Source organism: Octopus sinensis, unplaced genomic scaffold, assembly GCF_006345805.1.
Source record: "Octopus sinensis unplaced genomic scaffold, ASM634580v1 Contig13674, whole genome shotgun sequence".
In the NCBI taxonomy this organism is placed as follows: domain Eukaryota; kingdom Metazoa; phylum Mollusca; class Cephalopoda; order Octopoda; family Octopodidae; genus Octopus; species Octopus sinensis.
This window is the reverse complement of record NW_021833026.1, coordinates 184,808-201,219: the sequence shown is the minus strand read 5'-3', so window position 1 is coordinate 201,219 and position 16,412 is coordinate 184,808. Positions and strand designations below refer to the sequence as shown.

The following is a 16,412-nucleotide window of genomic DNA, read 5'->3' as shown; positions in this document are numbered from 1 at the left end:
AATTAACGACCTAATGCAGAATTCTTTTACTGAAGAGACAACTGAGATAAATGATTTAATTTAAAAAAATAACGAAATCAAAAAAAAAACTAGCTATTATGAACTGGCTCGCAGGATTGAAAGACAATTCCCGCGTAAAACAGCCAGCGAGATTCTCTGAATCAGGAATATAAATTCCCTCGGATCTCTGGAGCGGTGGGTGCACAAGCGGCCAAGTTTCTTGAGATGGGCAAGCGTCTTGGCCCCAAAAACACAGGAGGTTTCGACAGCAATTACCCAAAAGCAAAATCGATCGAGTAAATCAACATATTTCGAAAGTTTTGCAAATTCGGCCTTCTCGGCCGACGAGCCGGGTCGACAAGCCGTAGCATTTAAGGCACCCTTGGCGAAGGAGTCGGAACAGGTGACGTCCCAAACGAGCTGTTTCCCGGATTCAAAAGCGAACAGCGTACAGCCGTCCGGACGTTTTGCATCTTCAAAAACAAGGCCCGTCGGTTCCAGAATAGGAGGGAAACCAGCTCTTTCCAGAGCTTTCTGAATTAGACTGTTGATTTCGGTGTGCCGAGGAAATCGGCCGGCGCTCATTCGACAAGACAGAGGATGTAGCCCAAAGGCGTCAACTTTATCCCCACAACGACATGGATGAGGTCTGCAGACAGGGAGTCCAAGGCGATTACAGATACCCAGACGGAGTGAATCCCTATCGAGGACAGTATCCAAAAGCGGAGAAGGGAGAACATTCAGCCAGGAGCCTGAGTATGGCTGACAGGCGGATCAATCGTTACTATCATTAATCAAAATAAACTTATTCGTCAAAAGAATTAGGTGAAATAACTTTTATTGAATATAAAAAACATAAATGATATCAAATTGTACTAAACGCTATTTTCCAAGACTTTTAAGCCTACAAATATAAAAAGAAGGAAACCGGACCAGTTGGTCGCCATAAAAATTTCGAACAATAAACTGAGTGCGGGCAATCACATCCATATGAGATATCTGCAGTCTCCTATCCATCAAACTACCTTTTGAACAGAAGCCAGTCTTCGAATGTATACATCTCCATCCTCGTTCTCGTAAATAGGGGGAAGACGACATTTTGTGTGACAAAGTTCCCTACACAACGTGTTCTCCCACTTGGCTATGTGCAGCCTCACCACACATCGGTTCTTTACCTGCAAATAAGACATCAACTCCACTTCGGTGTTGTGGCAGAAACAAGTCTTCTTCCTGAAGGAATGTTGCTTCTCATTGCCAGTAACCGACCTCAAACATACACCACTGAGAATACACGCGAGAATAAGGAGGGACAGTGGGACATTCCTCGTGCGGCATGAGAACAGGCACAAATTCAACTGAGTACATAAACGAGGGCACTGGTGGGTTATAGCGACTGCACAAGTCAATAATATTGAGGAATATGTGGTCAGCCTATGTGAGAAAACTTTTAAACTTTGTCCTCGTTCATTGGCATTCCGACTGTCCTTCCGTCGTCGGTTATTCCCAGGTGGATTGTGCCGCCCCTTCCCTCGTTTAGAAAGCCTGCGAATGAGCTATATATTAGTATGAGGACTGTACCGAGAGATCGAACTTCGAGATCGGGTTATATTTGGCATAAGAATCATTTCGTCAGATGCAAAGTTTACGTGGCATTTAAATTCGTTATAATCATCTTCTTCAATGTCAACTTCTGAGTTGAATTGGTAAGAGATCATTCCACCTCGAAAAGTGTATAATATTGTATTAAACCAAAAATAAATTCAATTAAAAAATATTTAAATAACAAAATCATCAATTAATGTATCTTTGGAAAAACTCATCCTCACAAAAATCATTAACAGCATTCCCAACAAGGCTTTCCAACATGGATTCAAAAAAGATTGTTCCACTGCAAGCTTCCTTAGCTTCTTGACTGACTTTATCTGTTCTGGCATTTCGTGCAAGCCAAGACATCAGAAAACTGTACTTTGTTCGCTGGATATCCACAAAGCCTTCGACGCTGTGTCTAGAAAAAACCTAGCATGGAAAATCTACCAATCAAACATCCCCGAAGACCTCAAGCTCTGGTTGACTAACTTCCTCAGCGGTCGAAGAAAAGGAGTATGCTTTGGAAACATTCGTTCCATTTCCCGTCTATTCCCAAATGGTGTACCCCAGGGCTCACCATTATCACCTTCCCTATTCAATTTGTTTACGGCCGATATTCCGACGCCTAATGGCGATGACGATCTGCTTCTGGCCTATGCAGATGACATTGTATTGGCATCACGGGACCAGAACATCCAAACAGCAAAAGGAAGATTACAACAAAACCTGGATCACCTAGTTGAGTGGTTTAACGTAAACCGGATGTCGATCAACACAGAAAAATCTGTCACAACTCTCTACTCCTCAGTCAAAAGACTATCGAAAACTTCAATCGAAGTTGTTGTGGAGGGAAGAGTATTACCTTTCAGCAAATGGCAAAAGATGTTGGGATTAACTTATGACACGCACATGAACTTCTCTAAACATGTCGCAGATGTGCTGAACAAATGTGAAAAGAAAATCAACCTCCTGAAATGCCTAACTGGTCTATGGAAAATGGGAAATCACCCTATACTTAAAACACTCTACTCACAGTATATCGAACCATGTATCTCATATGTTTGTGCCTCATGGGGGCCACTGATTTCGAATACAAACATCCGTAAAATCTCCGCAACCCAGAAAAGAGCTTTCACACTTACCGAAAGGTGGCATACAGGTGAAGCTATCAAACCACCAATCTTTTTCGAAACTCTCATTGAGAAGAATACAAAAGGGCATCAATGGTATAAAGAAACGATCCGCCCTCAACGATCTTGTGTGGGCTCAAGAGAGCAGCACAGAGCGAAGCTGAGAGCAATGATCAAATTCGTCGGGATCACCTAGTTAGTTTTTTCTTTTGGTTAACGGTGGTCTTTGGAATAAATTTTGATTTTTGATTTGATTTAAAAAAAACAGTTTTTAGTCATTAAAAATTGTTAAAAACGGACAAATATTTTAGTATCTAAATGTTCACTACTCTCGAGTTTTTGTTGATTTTTGTATCAAATATACAGAACCCAGTTAACCCAAGATGCAAAAATACGAGACAGATAGTCAAGTTCTGCCGGACTGTGATATGACTGGCTGTAAAATATATAGACAATGACCCAATGCTCTATTCAAAGTCGATTTAACCCAAACCTGCAAAACCAGAAATATGGAGAACAGTGAAGCCGAGTCTTTTTTAAACTGGCAGCTGATTGTTTTGACGATCTTAAATTAATAAGTACTAATCCACCATATTGTATATACAACCATCTCCAAATCCAAGCAATAGTCCGCAGAGCACTGTAAAATACTTTGCATCGCTTTAATAAATCAAAATTGACAACCTGCCAATGTAGGAAAACAGGATTGTCTCGTGTTTCGAGGATTTGAAGCTCGAATTGTTGGGCAACGTGACCAGACAAATGACATAAGCTACCACGTGGCTACCATATCCAAAACTAATCACAGTCTTGCTTCCAAGTTTGGTAAACATTGTGAATATAGCAGCTAGAAAGCTACTAAACACTGAAAACCAGCTATTTCGCCGATTCCAATGCAGCATCCTATCACTCCTACTAAGCCTCGCCTATTCTCCCCAAAGCATTCAGTTCGTGAGACAAAAGTCTCAAAAATTCCTGTCAGAAAAGCGACTTCGATTCCTTAAATAAGCCACAAGAAAATTTACCTACATATACAAACAAGACGTAAAACAACAGATTTAGTCCACTTCTCAGTAGTGATGCCATTTCTATGTTTATTAACAATACTCAACTTTTCAAGTCTTGTAAAACTGAAATTTAGCAAACATTACTAAACCGGTCCAATGGTCAATACGGCTTTCTGTCGTCCGGAAACGCGGCAAAACGAGTGTGGACAAAAGCAGACTCCCGAGAATCGACAAAGAGCCCATAACCGACACGAGCACCTGTATTTTTTGTGGAGAGTCATTGGAAGTGTTAAAGAGGCCAAAAACAAGAATATTTCCCCATAAAAAACTCAGACTCTATTATATTACTAACCTTGTTTGATAAATCATCCAAAAAGTCCCGATGTTTCTATCGATGTTTTTTTCGTCGGATAATTCAGTGATCAACGTCCCGTGACATGTCCATAGTCCTAAAATGAAAACTAGGATTCTACCCACAGTAGATAAACCGTTGAATGCTGAAGAAATATACAAAGACAACGGATTCATGGCGATAAACGAGAATATGTATGGACTATGTATATAATATTAAAAAAACTGAAATAAAAACGAGGATACAACTAAAGTGGTGCGTACTCCGAATTTGTGGATAATTTGTGGAATCGCTAAAAAAAACAAAAGTATAGTCGAAAACAGAATTCCAAGACTAAGTACAGAATTCAGAGACTAAGAACACCTGATATTGCCATTGACGTTTTTATGTCCGTGGGTGTCAATGATGATTTGCTAAATATGCTTAGACGAAAGATATACGCACAGCAAGGCGATTGTCTGAAACGCAGTGTAGAGAAACAGAAATCCAAAAGAAGCAATCCAAATCTGCAAAAAGTTGTTTCCGATTCGACGAGACATTTTGATTGTTAAACAAACGGGAAATAATTTTTAAAAACTATTTAGAAAATGCTATAAATTGGCGCAAGTTCAAGTCTGATGCTCGTCACTGATATTTTGGCATCATTAATGAATTGACTCAGTGTATTGTTTGATGTTAAGTACAAACTTTTAAAATTAGTGAGATGTTTTTTTATTAACAATTAAGATAAATGGTTTTTAGTAGGTAAAAGTTATATTATTCAAAAATACTAGGAAAGATAAATTAATCAGAAATTAATCGGCCCAAGCCGGATGGAATCGAGCACGGATGCCGGACTTGACAGCTGTTCCACGATCACAGCGAAACTCGCTCAACAGGGATGAGGACTGGTTCAAAGGATGTTTTTAATGCTGCACGGTAATTATAACTAATATGATTCCGTATGTTGCGTAATATAAGCCGGATGGAACAGCTGTTCCCACGCAAACGGCCAACAGGATCCTTTGGATTAGGAATGTAGGATCTTGGAGCGTAATGAACAGAGGTGGCCAAGTTTCTTCAGATGACCAACTGTCTTTGTGCCAAAGACGCACGAAGTCTCAACAACAATTGGCCAAAACCAAAAGCCGTCTAACAAGCCCTGGTATTTTTCGGATTTTGTATATTCAGCCCTATTAGCACGGGACCCGGGCAGAGAGGCGGATTCGTTGATGGCCGACTTAGAGAAGGAATCAACACACGTGGCATCCCAAACTAGTGGTTTACCAGCGTCGAAAGCGAACAACGTCGAGCCATCAGGCCTTTTTCCATCACCACGGTCAAGACCAATTGGCTCAAGGACAGAAGGCTACCCTGCCTTTTCGAGGGCATGGAGAATGATCTTGTTAAGAGCCGAATGACGAGGTATGCGACCTGCGCTTTTCTTGCAGGAAAGGGCATGGAGCCCGTATGTGTCCATCGTTGATCCACACCGGCAGGAGTGGGGATTACAAATCGGTAGTCCGAGACGAAGGCATATTCCAAAACGGAGGGCATCAGAGTCGAGGCAGGTATCCAAATGGGTCGTGGGAAGGCAGTTAAGCCAGGAGCCAGAATACGGTTGGCGACTGGCACGGAAGCAAGCTAGTCTGTGCTGGTCCAAGAGACGCTCCAACGAGTCAACGTGATATTCACAAATAATTTTGTCCCAATCACGTTGGAGAGATCGTTCTGACGGTAAGACGAAATCCTTTTCCTTCCAAAGCAAGAGTGCAGAATTGATATCAGAGTCCAAAGTTGATTCGGGTGATTTTTCAAGAATCTTATGGACAAGAAGATACAATCCTGAGGAAGATGAAAGGAAAGCGGGAAGAGAAAGGTCGAGCGCGGAGCGAAGCCCCAGACCGCCAAAAGATGCAGGAAGTTTGGCCTGACACCAACCTACGTCATCAAACTTGACATTAAAAATCTTCTCAGCGGAAGAACGCACCAGAGCGTCGAAAGAATCCAGGGCAATAGGAATAGAAAAGCAGCGGGAACTCCTTAGGACATAATTGATTTTCGGGATCAGAAGATAATTTTTGAGAATGAAATAAGCAGGGTGGGGATCAATATCTGCAAGTTTATCACAAAGGGAAGAAAGGGCATTCCTCTTGGAATTAAGAATACGGATGGCGGATTGGTCGTAGATCGGAGCACCCAAGATTTCGAGATCGGCAGTGGAAGTATGTCTCAGATCGGGCAAAAGGCCTCGAAACTGAGAAAGAATGTTTTGAAAACTAACACGATCGATGTAAACATTTACGATTTCAGATTTGAGAAAATTAATTTCGAGACCAATGGATGACAAAGCTGGGATTAGAGATTCCAAGTCCTTTATCAAAATATCGGGCGGACCACCAATAATACAATCATCCAAATACCAAATATTCAGAGGCGACAAATTCTTACGGGCAATAAAATCCACAAAAAGGGCAAATAATAATGGGCCCATGGTTTTTAGTTAAAATTAAATTTCAATATTCAATGTCCTATGCTTGCGCGTGGAGAATGAAGAGCATATCGGGCGACGGTCCGGAGGCACACACCCACAAGGATGGAAAATTTTCAAACCGAGGCTTAGACAGATTCCAATCCTCAAAAATTCTAAATTAATATGACTCATTATCTTAAATTGTTAAGTAGCATGAATGAAACAGAGCACAAAAAATGTATCTTGTTAAGTATCTCAAAATATATATAATGAGAGTTGCAATCAAGAAAATAATGTTGCATATTCAGATGATTCATTCGTCGAATGAACATGCCATATATGCGATAAAATACCCAACAACACAAAATTACAAGAAAACGTGCATATAACATAATTATTTATTCAAAAGTTTCTAATTTTAAATTACGATCTGTGTAAAATTTAATAATCTCTTTCTATTGAATGCGATCGCGTCGGCTTCCCGTAAATTCTGTTTTCGTAATAAACAAATCTCTTGAATGCGTAAATCAAAAACAAAATTAGATGCTAGCAATGTAAGTGGTTAAAAAAGTGTTGACTCCTAACCTGGGAGGAAAAATTCTGTTCTTCACATGCGGGCCATGCACAACTGACAATCGGATTTCTCTATTTTAATCATTATAAAGGAAATCAACTATGTAACTCCACCAATACAACGAATGAGACAGAAAGGACTGATAGATCGATCTTGTTTTACATTCTATTTTGCAAAGTTGATTGATTTTTTAACTAACAGAGATCCCGAAGCCTCCTTGGAAGGAGAACTGACAATTGGATACCTGGATCCTCTGCACTATAAAGGGAATATTACTTATGTGGATGTTAGTTTTCCGTACTATTAACAGTTTAAAATCAACAGGTGTTATTGTAGTGTTATTTAATACCCCCAATTCAGCAAATGAGACGACAGGGACTAATAAATCGCTCTATCTTTGCATTCTATCTTTCGAGCTTATTTCACTTTCCGAGTAGTAGTGATCCAGATATCTTCTTGGGAGGAGAACTGACAATCGAATTTATCGATCATCGGCACTATAGAGGGAATATTACCTATGTGAATGTTACCTTTCTATACTGTTGGCAGTTTGCAGTTGATAGGTCTTTTCCTGTTTTTATATTGCAGTATTTCTATTGGGAATCTGATTTTTTACAACTTCCAGGCCATCGCTGATACGGGCACTGCTGGACTGTATGGTCCTAAACATAAAGTGGAGTTAATACACAAATTGTTAGGAGTCATCTACATTGATAATATGGTAAAAAAGTTATAAGCACTGTTTAGCCAGTTATTTTATCTTGTCGGCCAATCGGAAGATTCCCTTCATTGGTAATAAATATTGGGGATACCAAGTTTGTGTTAAAACCTGATGACTATATTGTTCCTGTTGAGTGCATTGTTTTGATTGGTTAGATTAAATCATCTCCAGTGTGCGGGGTCAATATTTTTGGAATAAATGATTTTGGAGATTATTTCTGGATATTTGGAGATTTCTTTATACGTCGTTACTATACTATCTTTGACTTTGATCTGAATCGTATTGGTTTTGCCGAATCTCGTTAATTTAGTAATTTTACTGTCTCGGTTTCTTATGTATTCTTGCATTTAGAGTTCTGGTCTATTTTTAATAATTTGTTATACATAACGTAAAAAATACTAGACCTTATAAAAATCGAGGAAACCGAGGAAATTAATTTTAAAATATACTTTTATATATTCTCCCATTTTGAGTATTCTCGATTAATAAAAGCAAAGAAAAAAAATATACTGAAATATAGTATCATTATCAACGGCTTTGTTTCTAATTCTTTTGGGCTAATTTATCTGATCAAATTTTTGCTCCAATAGCCATGGAGACATCAGAGGTCATCGGTCTGAAATCACTTTTTTCCTTCGTCGGCTGGAGACAAAGATCGCTAAAAAAGTAAAAACCCCAACGACATCTTGTCCAAAGAGTCTGGTTGGCGATCGTCCGGGGGAACAGCCAGGTCATCTTATGCGCCGGCAATTTAATATAATTTTTGTCTGTGTTTTTATATTTGACTTCAAAAAAATTGATTAATAAAAAAATTATCTGATTGTTATTAAGGAAAGTTGGCTTATCTTAATAATATCCTTATATGGCAGATAAAACATGGGAAAATTTTAAAGATCAAAATTTTCTAAAAGTTTAAAATTAATATTTTTGATATCTTCACCAGCCCGAGCGTCGTATTTGTGGGTGAATAGTCTTCATGCCCTTTTCGTGCTAACACAATACTAAAAAAAAGTTTCCTCCACCTACATCAATCATCGACATGTTAAAAAAATTACTAGTAGGATTTATATCAATGTTTGAAGCAGTTGTCCTTGACGGCATGAATAGGAAACTTCCTGATGGATATCTCTTTTCAGAGATAAATTTTTTGTAAAATTAAGTTTTCAAATATTTGAAGGAAAATTAAATTGAAAAATCAAGTATAAAATTGATTAGGGATATTTAAACCACAAATATGTGAAAAATTAACTCATTTTTTAAAGTTAGTCTCGAAATTCTTTAAAATTTTTAGATTCAAAGATAAATCTGAATTTTTGTAATTAATAAAAGAAAAGAAAAAACTAATATATTGAGAATTCTCAAAAATTTATATAAAAAACAATAATTTTTATTATTTAAGAAAAATTTAATATTTAACTACATTTTTAGAAAACTTGAATTATAGATATATTAATAACTATTTGTTAACCAAAATAGATTAGAAAAAAAATAAAATATTTTTTTCAGATGATTGTACTTTTAGCATTATTACTTAATCAAGGATTCTCATTCAGGCATATAATGAATGAGTTAAATTATAGAACTAAACTAAGGAGAACGAATGTTAACAAACGATATTCTCAACTGAGTAATCTAATACCATCCGGGATACAACAAGTATTTGACGAGACAATAAACCTCGAATCGTCAAATAACAATCCCACTATTTATTTACAAGACTATAAAAATGTATATTTCTAAGAATTAATAAGAGGTTCAATATTATGGAGAAATATCTATCGGGACTCCTCCTCAAATATTTAATGTGGTCTTCGATACTGGTTCGTCCAATCTTTGGATTCCATCAGGACGCAGAGAGTTTCCGAGTATTGTCATTTGATTAAAAATAGACCATAATACATACATGTCAAGTCAGTCCTCGAGTTACAGAATTGACGGAAGGAGAATTTCAATCAATTATGGCTCAGGGAATGTACAGGGATACCTTAGCAAAGACACTTTGACCATAGGAAACCTAACGTTGGACGAACAGGTGTTTGGAGAGATGACTGAAGTCTTCCCGTCCTATTTTTATATGAAATTCGACGGAATTTTCGGACTGGCTTACCCCTCAATAGGGATAAACTATGTGACTCCACCAATACAACAAATGAGACAGGAAGGACTCATAGATCGTTCTCTTTTTGCATTCTATCTTGCAAAGTTGATTAATTTTTTTAACTGGTAGAGATCCCGATGCCTCCATAGGAGGAGAACTGACAATCGGATTCCTTGATCCTCAGCACTATAAAGGGGAAATTACTTATGTAGATGTTAGTTTGCAGTACTATTGGCAGTTTACAGTCAACAGGTCTTGTTTTGTTTTTGTATTGCAGTATTTCTATTGGCAGTATGACCTTTAACAACGTCCAGGCCATTGCCGATACGGGCACTTCCCTGTTGGTAGGTCCTACACAAAACGTGCAGTCAATATACAGAACGTTGGGGGCTATGATGTTTAGTAATACGGTGAATTCACTATACTCACTTTTTAGCCAATTCTTTTATACTGTTGGTCTTCTCAAGGATATCCTTCGTTAGAGTTTGACATTGGAGGAACCAAATTTATGTTGAAACCTGAAGACTACATTGTTCCTGTTTAGTTTATTTGATGTAAATTGGATAGTATTACTTTTATGGAGTTTGTACGATCAACATTACTCCAATGGACATTCCTGGGAACTCGATCTGGATATTGGGAGATATTTTTATACGTCGTTACTACACCGTCTTCGACTTTGATCTAAATCGTATTGGATTTGCCGAGTCTCGTTAAATTATTAATTCTTATTTCTTTGGTTTCTTTTTTATTTGGGCTTTTATTAATCATATTTTATGAATTGATGATTTTAATCTAACTTTGTTACAAACAAACCCCATAAAGTTTAAACTTGTCGAATAAAAGCAAACTATCCATTCCTTGTCTATTTATTAGATACAACAGAAATTTAAAGGCGCAATTGGTTTATAAAACCTAATTTTTTTTGCATTTTTGAAAAATTTTTGCAATTCCCTGTTATAACTAGAATTTTTGAAAATAACGGATTTTGAGGAATTTTCTGTATTTTGTAATTTTTGTCATAGATCTGACTTAAAAAATCACCGTTTATCATAAAGAACCGCACTATTGATAATTTTAATCAAAATCAGATAAATTTTTTATTCACAATGTTAAGTATTAGTCAGTCAAAATAAGGGTGTTGATCGATTTAGACTGTCGTAGACCCGGGGTCAGTCAGAAGAATCAGATAAATCAAACATAAATCTAATCAAATTTAGATAAATTATTGGATACGTGGACGCAAAAACGCAATCATTCAGAGAGCTTTCGCTTTCGCGGCCGGTGACAATTAATGAAAGATAAGAAGAATTTAATGTATTGAAAATTCTAAAAAGTTTGAAATAACTAAAATAGTTAAATGCTTTCCTATTCATGCTGTACATAAGAGGAATGCCATAAGGTTGTATCAGATACGAGTTCTCGTGAGTGTACAATTCTAAATTATGCGTTGCCCCAGCCGACATAAAACCAGTGACATTTAATTCTGGAGTAGGTTTGAACTTACAACTTTAATAAAAAACAATACTCAAAGTATCCCAATCAGGCGGAAAAGATTTTATTTCTAAGGTATGAAGGACATTTCTGTTATTAATAACTAGGGCAAACACAAAATTGATCTAAAAATCGATCTCACAAAAGTCAACAAAATTGATCCAAAAAAAGAAAATTGATCAAAATGTAAACCTAAAACGATTTTTTGAAAATAATTTTTAGGGAATACATTCAATAATTTATTTAATCGAAAAAAGAAGAAAAATGCTAATGCAGCTCTCCCGGATGATCGCTATTGAGAGATGCTGAAACAGCCATTGGGTCTCACGGGATTTTTTTTCTCTCTGAATCAATGTGAATTTTCCTTTTAGCGAATTGCATATTTCCAACACTCTAAGAAATTTTTTCCGCATAATATTTGGTTGCTCGGAGGCAGCTTCTCCATTTATTAACGATAAGTTCTGGAGGTAGTCCTATTTTAGCAAATAGCTGCCTTCTACTATTATTTTTCAAAACAAATCATTTTATAGAGGCAATTAAGTGATCTACTACGAGATAATTTAATTTCATTCTTGATGCACAATTGTGAATCAAGTGCAAAAACTACATAAAGCTTGAGTTAAGTTCATACAAAAAAAGTCTTTGAAATGCATTTGTTTAATTTTCTCATCACCTCTGAAGATTTTATTATTTATCTGTTAATATATAATGTTAATTAAAATTGAATAAATTTTCACACACGCTTATTGTTTTGTGTTGTTGTTGAATGCCTTTTGCTGGAAGTCAACCTCTGCCAAATGACCATAGACGTAAACACTGGACCAGACGAATAAAGACATGTTTCGATCAGCCAATGAAAAAAATAAGGAGGAGACGTCTTCGTGCCGAAAAGAAGGCAGCCAATCCTCTACAGCCAACTTCCCTTCTCCGCCCCGTTGTGAGGTGTCCCACCAGGCGCTATAATTTCCGTGTCCGAAGAGGCCGAGGGTTCAGTCTACAGGAACTGAAGGCAGTTGGCCTCAACAAGTACTACGCCCCTACTGTGGGAATATCTGTGGACTACAGACGGAAGAACAAGTCTGTGGAAGGTCTCACTGCTAACGTGGCTCGTCTCCGGGAATATTTGTCCATGTTGGTCGTGAAGAGTAAAAATGTCTCCATCAGTGCTGTATTTTCTGTTTCTGAGATACTTCCAGCTCCACGCTCAAGGAAAGATCAGCGTGAATGTCTCCAAGGACATAATCCCCATCACACAGGCCAAGTCCGAACCTCCTCGACTTGTCACTGATGCCGAAAAGAATTTCGATGCCTTCAAGGCTCTTCGCCATCAGTGGTCTGCCAAACATAGACGTCCCAAAGCAGGCAAGGCTAACTAATTCTGTTTGTTTTTCTTGATTTTATGCTATTTAAATTCTTTTTGATAAAGATAAAACATGGATCTGTGTAATATCAAAAAACTGATCAATTTAAAGTAGGCCGATAAAGTCAGAAAGATTAGCCAAAACCAATAAAATTTAATTCTAGCGATTTTGATATTTTTAAATTTAAAAGTTGTCTTGAGGAACCAAATGTACACATCGAGAATGTAAAAAAGTATGCCAAGAGAGTCCCAGAAAACAACTCATTAAATACACAGGAAATTTATTAAAGTGGGAATGCTGTAGGGACCGCTATATTTGGCGATATATTAAGACTTCTTCTTAGAGAATCGAGATTTCAAATATTATGTATGCTTCCCAATCAGGTTATCTGTCTTTTGCGTGTAAAACGAGGACTAATTGAAACTACATAAAAAATTATGGCCTTAATGATTAAGGTGAGGTTATTCATAAAATTTCATTCTTCAAACTGTGCACTCTGGAAAGAACATTTCCTTTGATAACCATCGAACTTCTGTGGATATAGTAAAACCTTCTCATCTGAACCAAATTCTTCACAAATTGAATAAAAATTCGCGAATTTAAAGGACTTTTTTTGATATGATTGACAATTTTAATAACATCGTCAAGAACATTTTTAAGTTCAAGAGGCATTGTCTTCACAGCAAGAACATAACGATGCAACATACAGTGAAGATGTTTTACATTTGGATTGACAGATTGTACTCTACCTCGGAAACCAGAGTTACATCCAAGCATAGCTGGTGCTCCATCTGTGGTGCATGCACTAAGATTTTGCCACAATAGGCCTATCATAAGTAAAAAATCAAAAATGTACCTTCTGTTTCAAAAAAACAATTAACTGCATCGAAAATATCAGAACCCTTTTGTGTTTAAAGGTAAGGAATAGTTGAACAAAAATTCTTCCTTAATATTTTCCATATAAATATATCGCACAAAACGAGTAACTGAGAGCAATTTGCTACATCTGTTGATTCATCCAATTGAATTGAAAATTTTTTAAAGCAGCACTTTTATTTCAGTAATGACCTAATAATAATTAACCAGAAAATAACTTGTTCTTTTATGTTTTCGGATAGATCTCGTATTCTTCTATTGACGGTATCATTTGAACATGGAATTTTTCGAACAATATGCTCCAATTTATTGCCAGGGAAACATTAAACATGTCCTTAATGCACGGTATAATAAGATTCTCGGCAATTGTATGTGGTTTTTTGGCTTTTGCGATCCGATATGAAATCATGTAAGAGAGTTTTGATAGTAAAAAATTAATGTCAAAATTGAAAGAATCGTCTATTTTCCGAATATTATCTTTTTTGTTCTTAAAAAAGTCATTTGGTTTTCCGATAGTTTCGAAATGATTAGAAACTTGATGCCGAGAAAGTAATGAAGGTTTCATGGATTCAGGGCAAATAATCTTTTGGCAAATAATACACTGCGGATGTGGCACACCGTTTTTAATCACAAAATAAAATCCATAGTTGAGATAACTATCGTTGTATTTTCGAATCTTGTTAACAGGTAAACTCATAAGAAAAACTAGTAGCGTGGAGATTTATTTTATTATTAATTATTTAATTAATTATGATTTTTATTATAATTAGAATTAATAACTTTTTTATGTTGAAACGAAAATTAAATAGATTTTCAAAAAATTTTCGCGTACCCCCTACAGAATTTCGCGTACCCCTAGGGGTACGCGTACCCCAGTTTGAGAACCACTGCCTTAATCGATCACCCAAAAATAGCTGAGAGCTATTTAATCAAACCTGACGTTTTCATTGCCTCAATCGAAAAAATTGCAGCAAATTGAAGACCAAGTGGTTTATTAGGATTATCGTTAATAAATACAACAGAAATATATTCATCTTTATACATTGTGACTTTTTTTACACAATCCATAAAGATAAATAGAAATCACGGTTAGAAATTTAGATAAAATATAATAAAAATATCATATTACAAATACGATACTGATATGTAAATGAATTGTCAATATTGAATCTGATGAAAATCCAACGTGAATTTGTACTGAAAAAATCGAAAACAAGTTCCTGTAATCGATTTTTCAATGTCAGATGAATACTGAAGTTGATGTTAATGCATTTTCTTTGAAATTAATATTGTCGCGCTCTATGCAGGTTACACCAATTTTAAGCGTTACACTTTTACCTTGACTTTTTTGTGAAATGATGTTAGTAAATAAGAAGGGAAGAGAAATCGTAGTGAAGTTGAACACCTTTGCATAAAAAGTCAAATATTTAACTGTGCCGTTTGAAAAAAACTCTGGATAAAAGGAAAGTTTTAGAAACGACTGATTCTAATAAAAAAACCATGCAAAGAGAGCTATTTGTTATCGTTGGCAAATATTTTAGTTCTCGATTGATGGAAAGCAAAAATAAGAATCAAATTAGACAATTGACGTTTTTTTGAATTTTCTAACCAATAATATCAAAAAAGAGACGAGCTATGGGTCATGGTAAACATTTTCAGATATTACAATGTATGTGTCAATATTTTCCTCAAGTCTTCGCCCGAGTGTTACGAAAGCTACAGAAAAAGAAATTGGTGATTCTTAATGACATAGGAAGATTTCAAGGAACATCAAAAAGGACATCAAAGAGAATGTTTTTAATGTTGGGACCTGTTCCCACTCCTAATTTAAACCCAACTTCTTTGTCTCCACCATATACGATCTCCTCTATAAACAATTAAATTCCCTTAAAATACAGCGAGTCGACTATAATGAGAAATGTCATAATGACCTAATAAATCAGGTTGTAATCAAATATACCATAATGGGTTGATCTCAATTTTGTGGGATTTTGTATTCCAGCAAAGTGACCAAGAGATAATACTGTCGACAATAAAGAGAACATGAATAATTAATACACCTTTATAACATTTTGATTTATGTTAGACAACTCAAAAATATATTAAATAAACACCTTAAAGTTGGAAGTACTTTAAAGCTCTTGATCGGAGAGAGTTATTCTCATATTTCAACCACATTGATGACAACGATGCGAAAATGTGGGGGTTGTCCAGGCTGCTAAAGAGATTCTTTTGAAGGACTTTTAAGTTGATCTTTTTTATTTGCGATTTCCTCTGAAGTTTGATCAACTCCTGCACATTAATTTTGGTAGCACCCAGACCATACTTACCCTATACGTAGCCTTTTATAATGTCGCCCTGTAATATGCCTCTCCCTAGGCTCGTCTATATCGCATTTGTTGCAATGTAGATGCACATTCCACATGTCCATCCATGTTGCAAAAAATTTGACAAACTAATAAGTCAACTTGAGCCTTCGCAAACACTCAACGAGGTAGGCATGGTCAATTGAGTCATATGTTTTCTTCACATCCACCCACATCGACATTCGTGAGTTTCCATGGGCTCGCGCGAGGAATTTGTTGATCAGTGCCTCCTCCTTATCTCCCTGGCAATCCCTTCGAGTACCTAACTGGTTCTCGGACCGAATTCATTCAACTTTACGAAATTTTTGACCTCAGTAGCCACCATCTTAGTCATCAACTTTTACATGTTGGGCATACAAGTTATTGGACGATAATCTGTCGGAGCAGAAGGGTT

At 36.5% G+C, this 16,412-nt stretch overlaps 3 protein-coding genes across 3 annotated transcripts; 1 reads left to right on the top strand and 2 right to left on the bottom strand.

Annotated features, from left to right (window-relative positions):
• Positions 1-12,181: 12,181 nt before the first annotated feature.
• LOC115229784 (60S ribosomal protein L13-like) lies at positions 12,182-12,703 on the top strand. The gene has a single exon (XM_029800081.1). It carries the CDS (start codon positions 12,182-12,184, stop codon positions 12,701-12,703), a length of 522 nt encoding a protein of 173 aa, XP_029655941.1.
• A 538-nt stretch (positions 12,704-13,241) lies between these two features.
• LOC115229783 (zinc finger BED domain-containing protein 5-like) lies at positions 13,242-13,553 on the bottom strand. Its single transcript, XM_029800080.1, has one exon. The coding sequence runs from the start codon at positions 13,551-13,553 to the stop codon at positions 13,242-13,244; it is 312 nt and encodes a 103-aa protein (XP_029655940.1).
• A 325-nt stretch (positions 13,554-13,878) lies between these two features.
• Positions 13,879-14,349, bottom strand: LOC115229782 (protein FAM200B-like). Its single transcript, XM_029800079.1, has one exon. It carries the CDS (start codon positions 14,347-14,349, stop codon positions 13,879-13,881), a length of 471 nt encoding a protein of 156 aa, XP_029655939.1.
• Between the last annotated feature and the right edge of the window lie 2,063 nt (positions 14,350-16,412).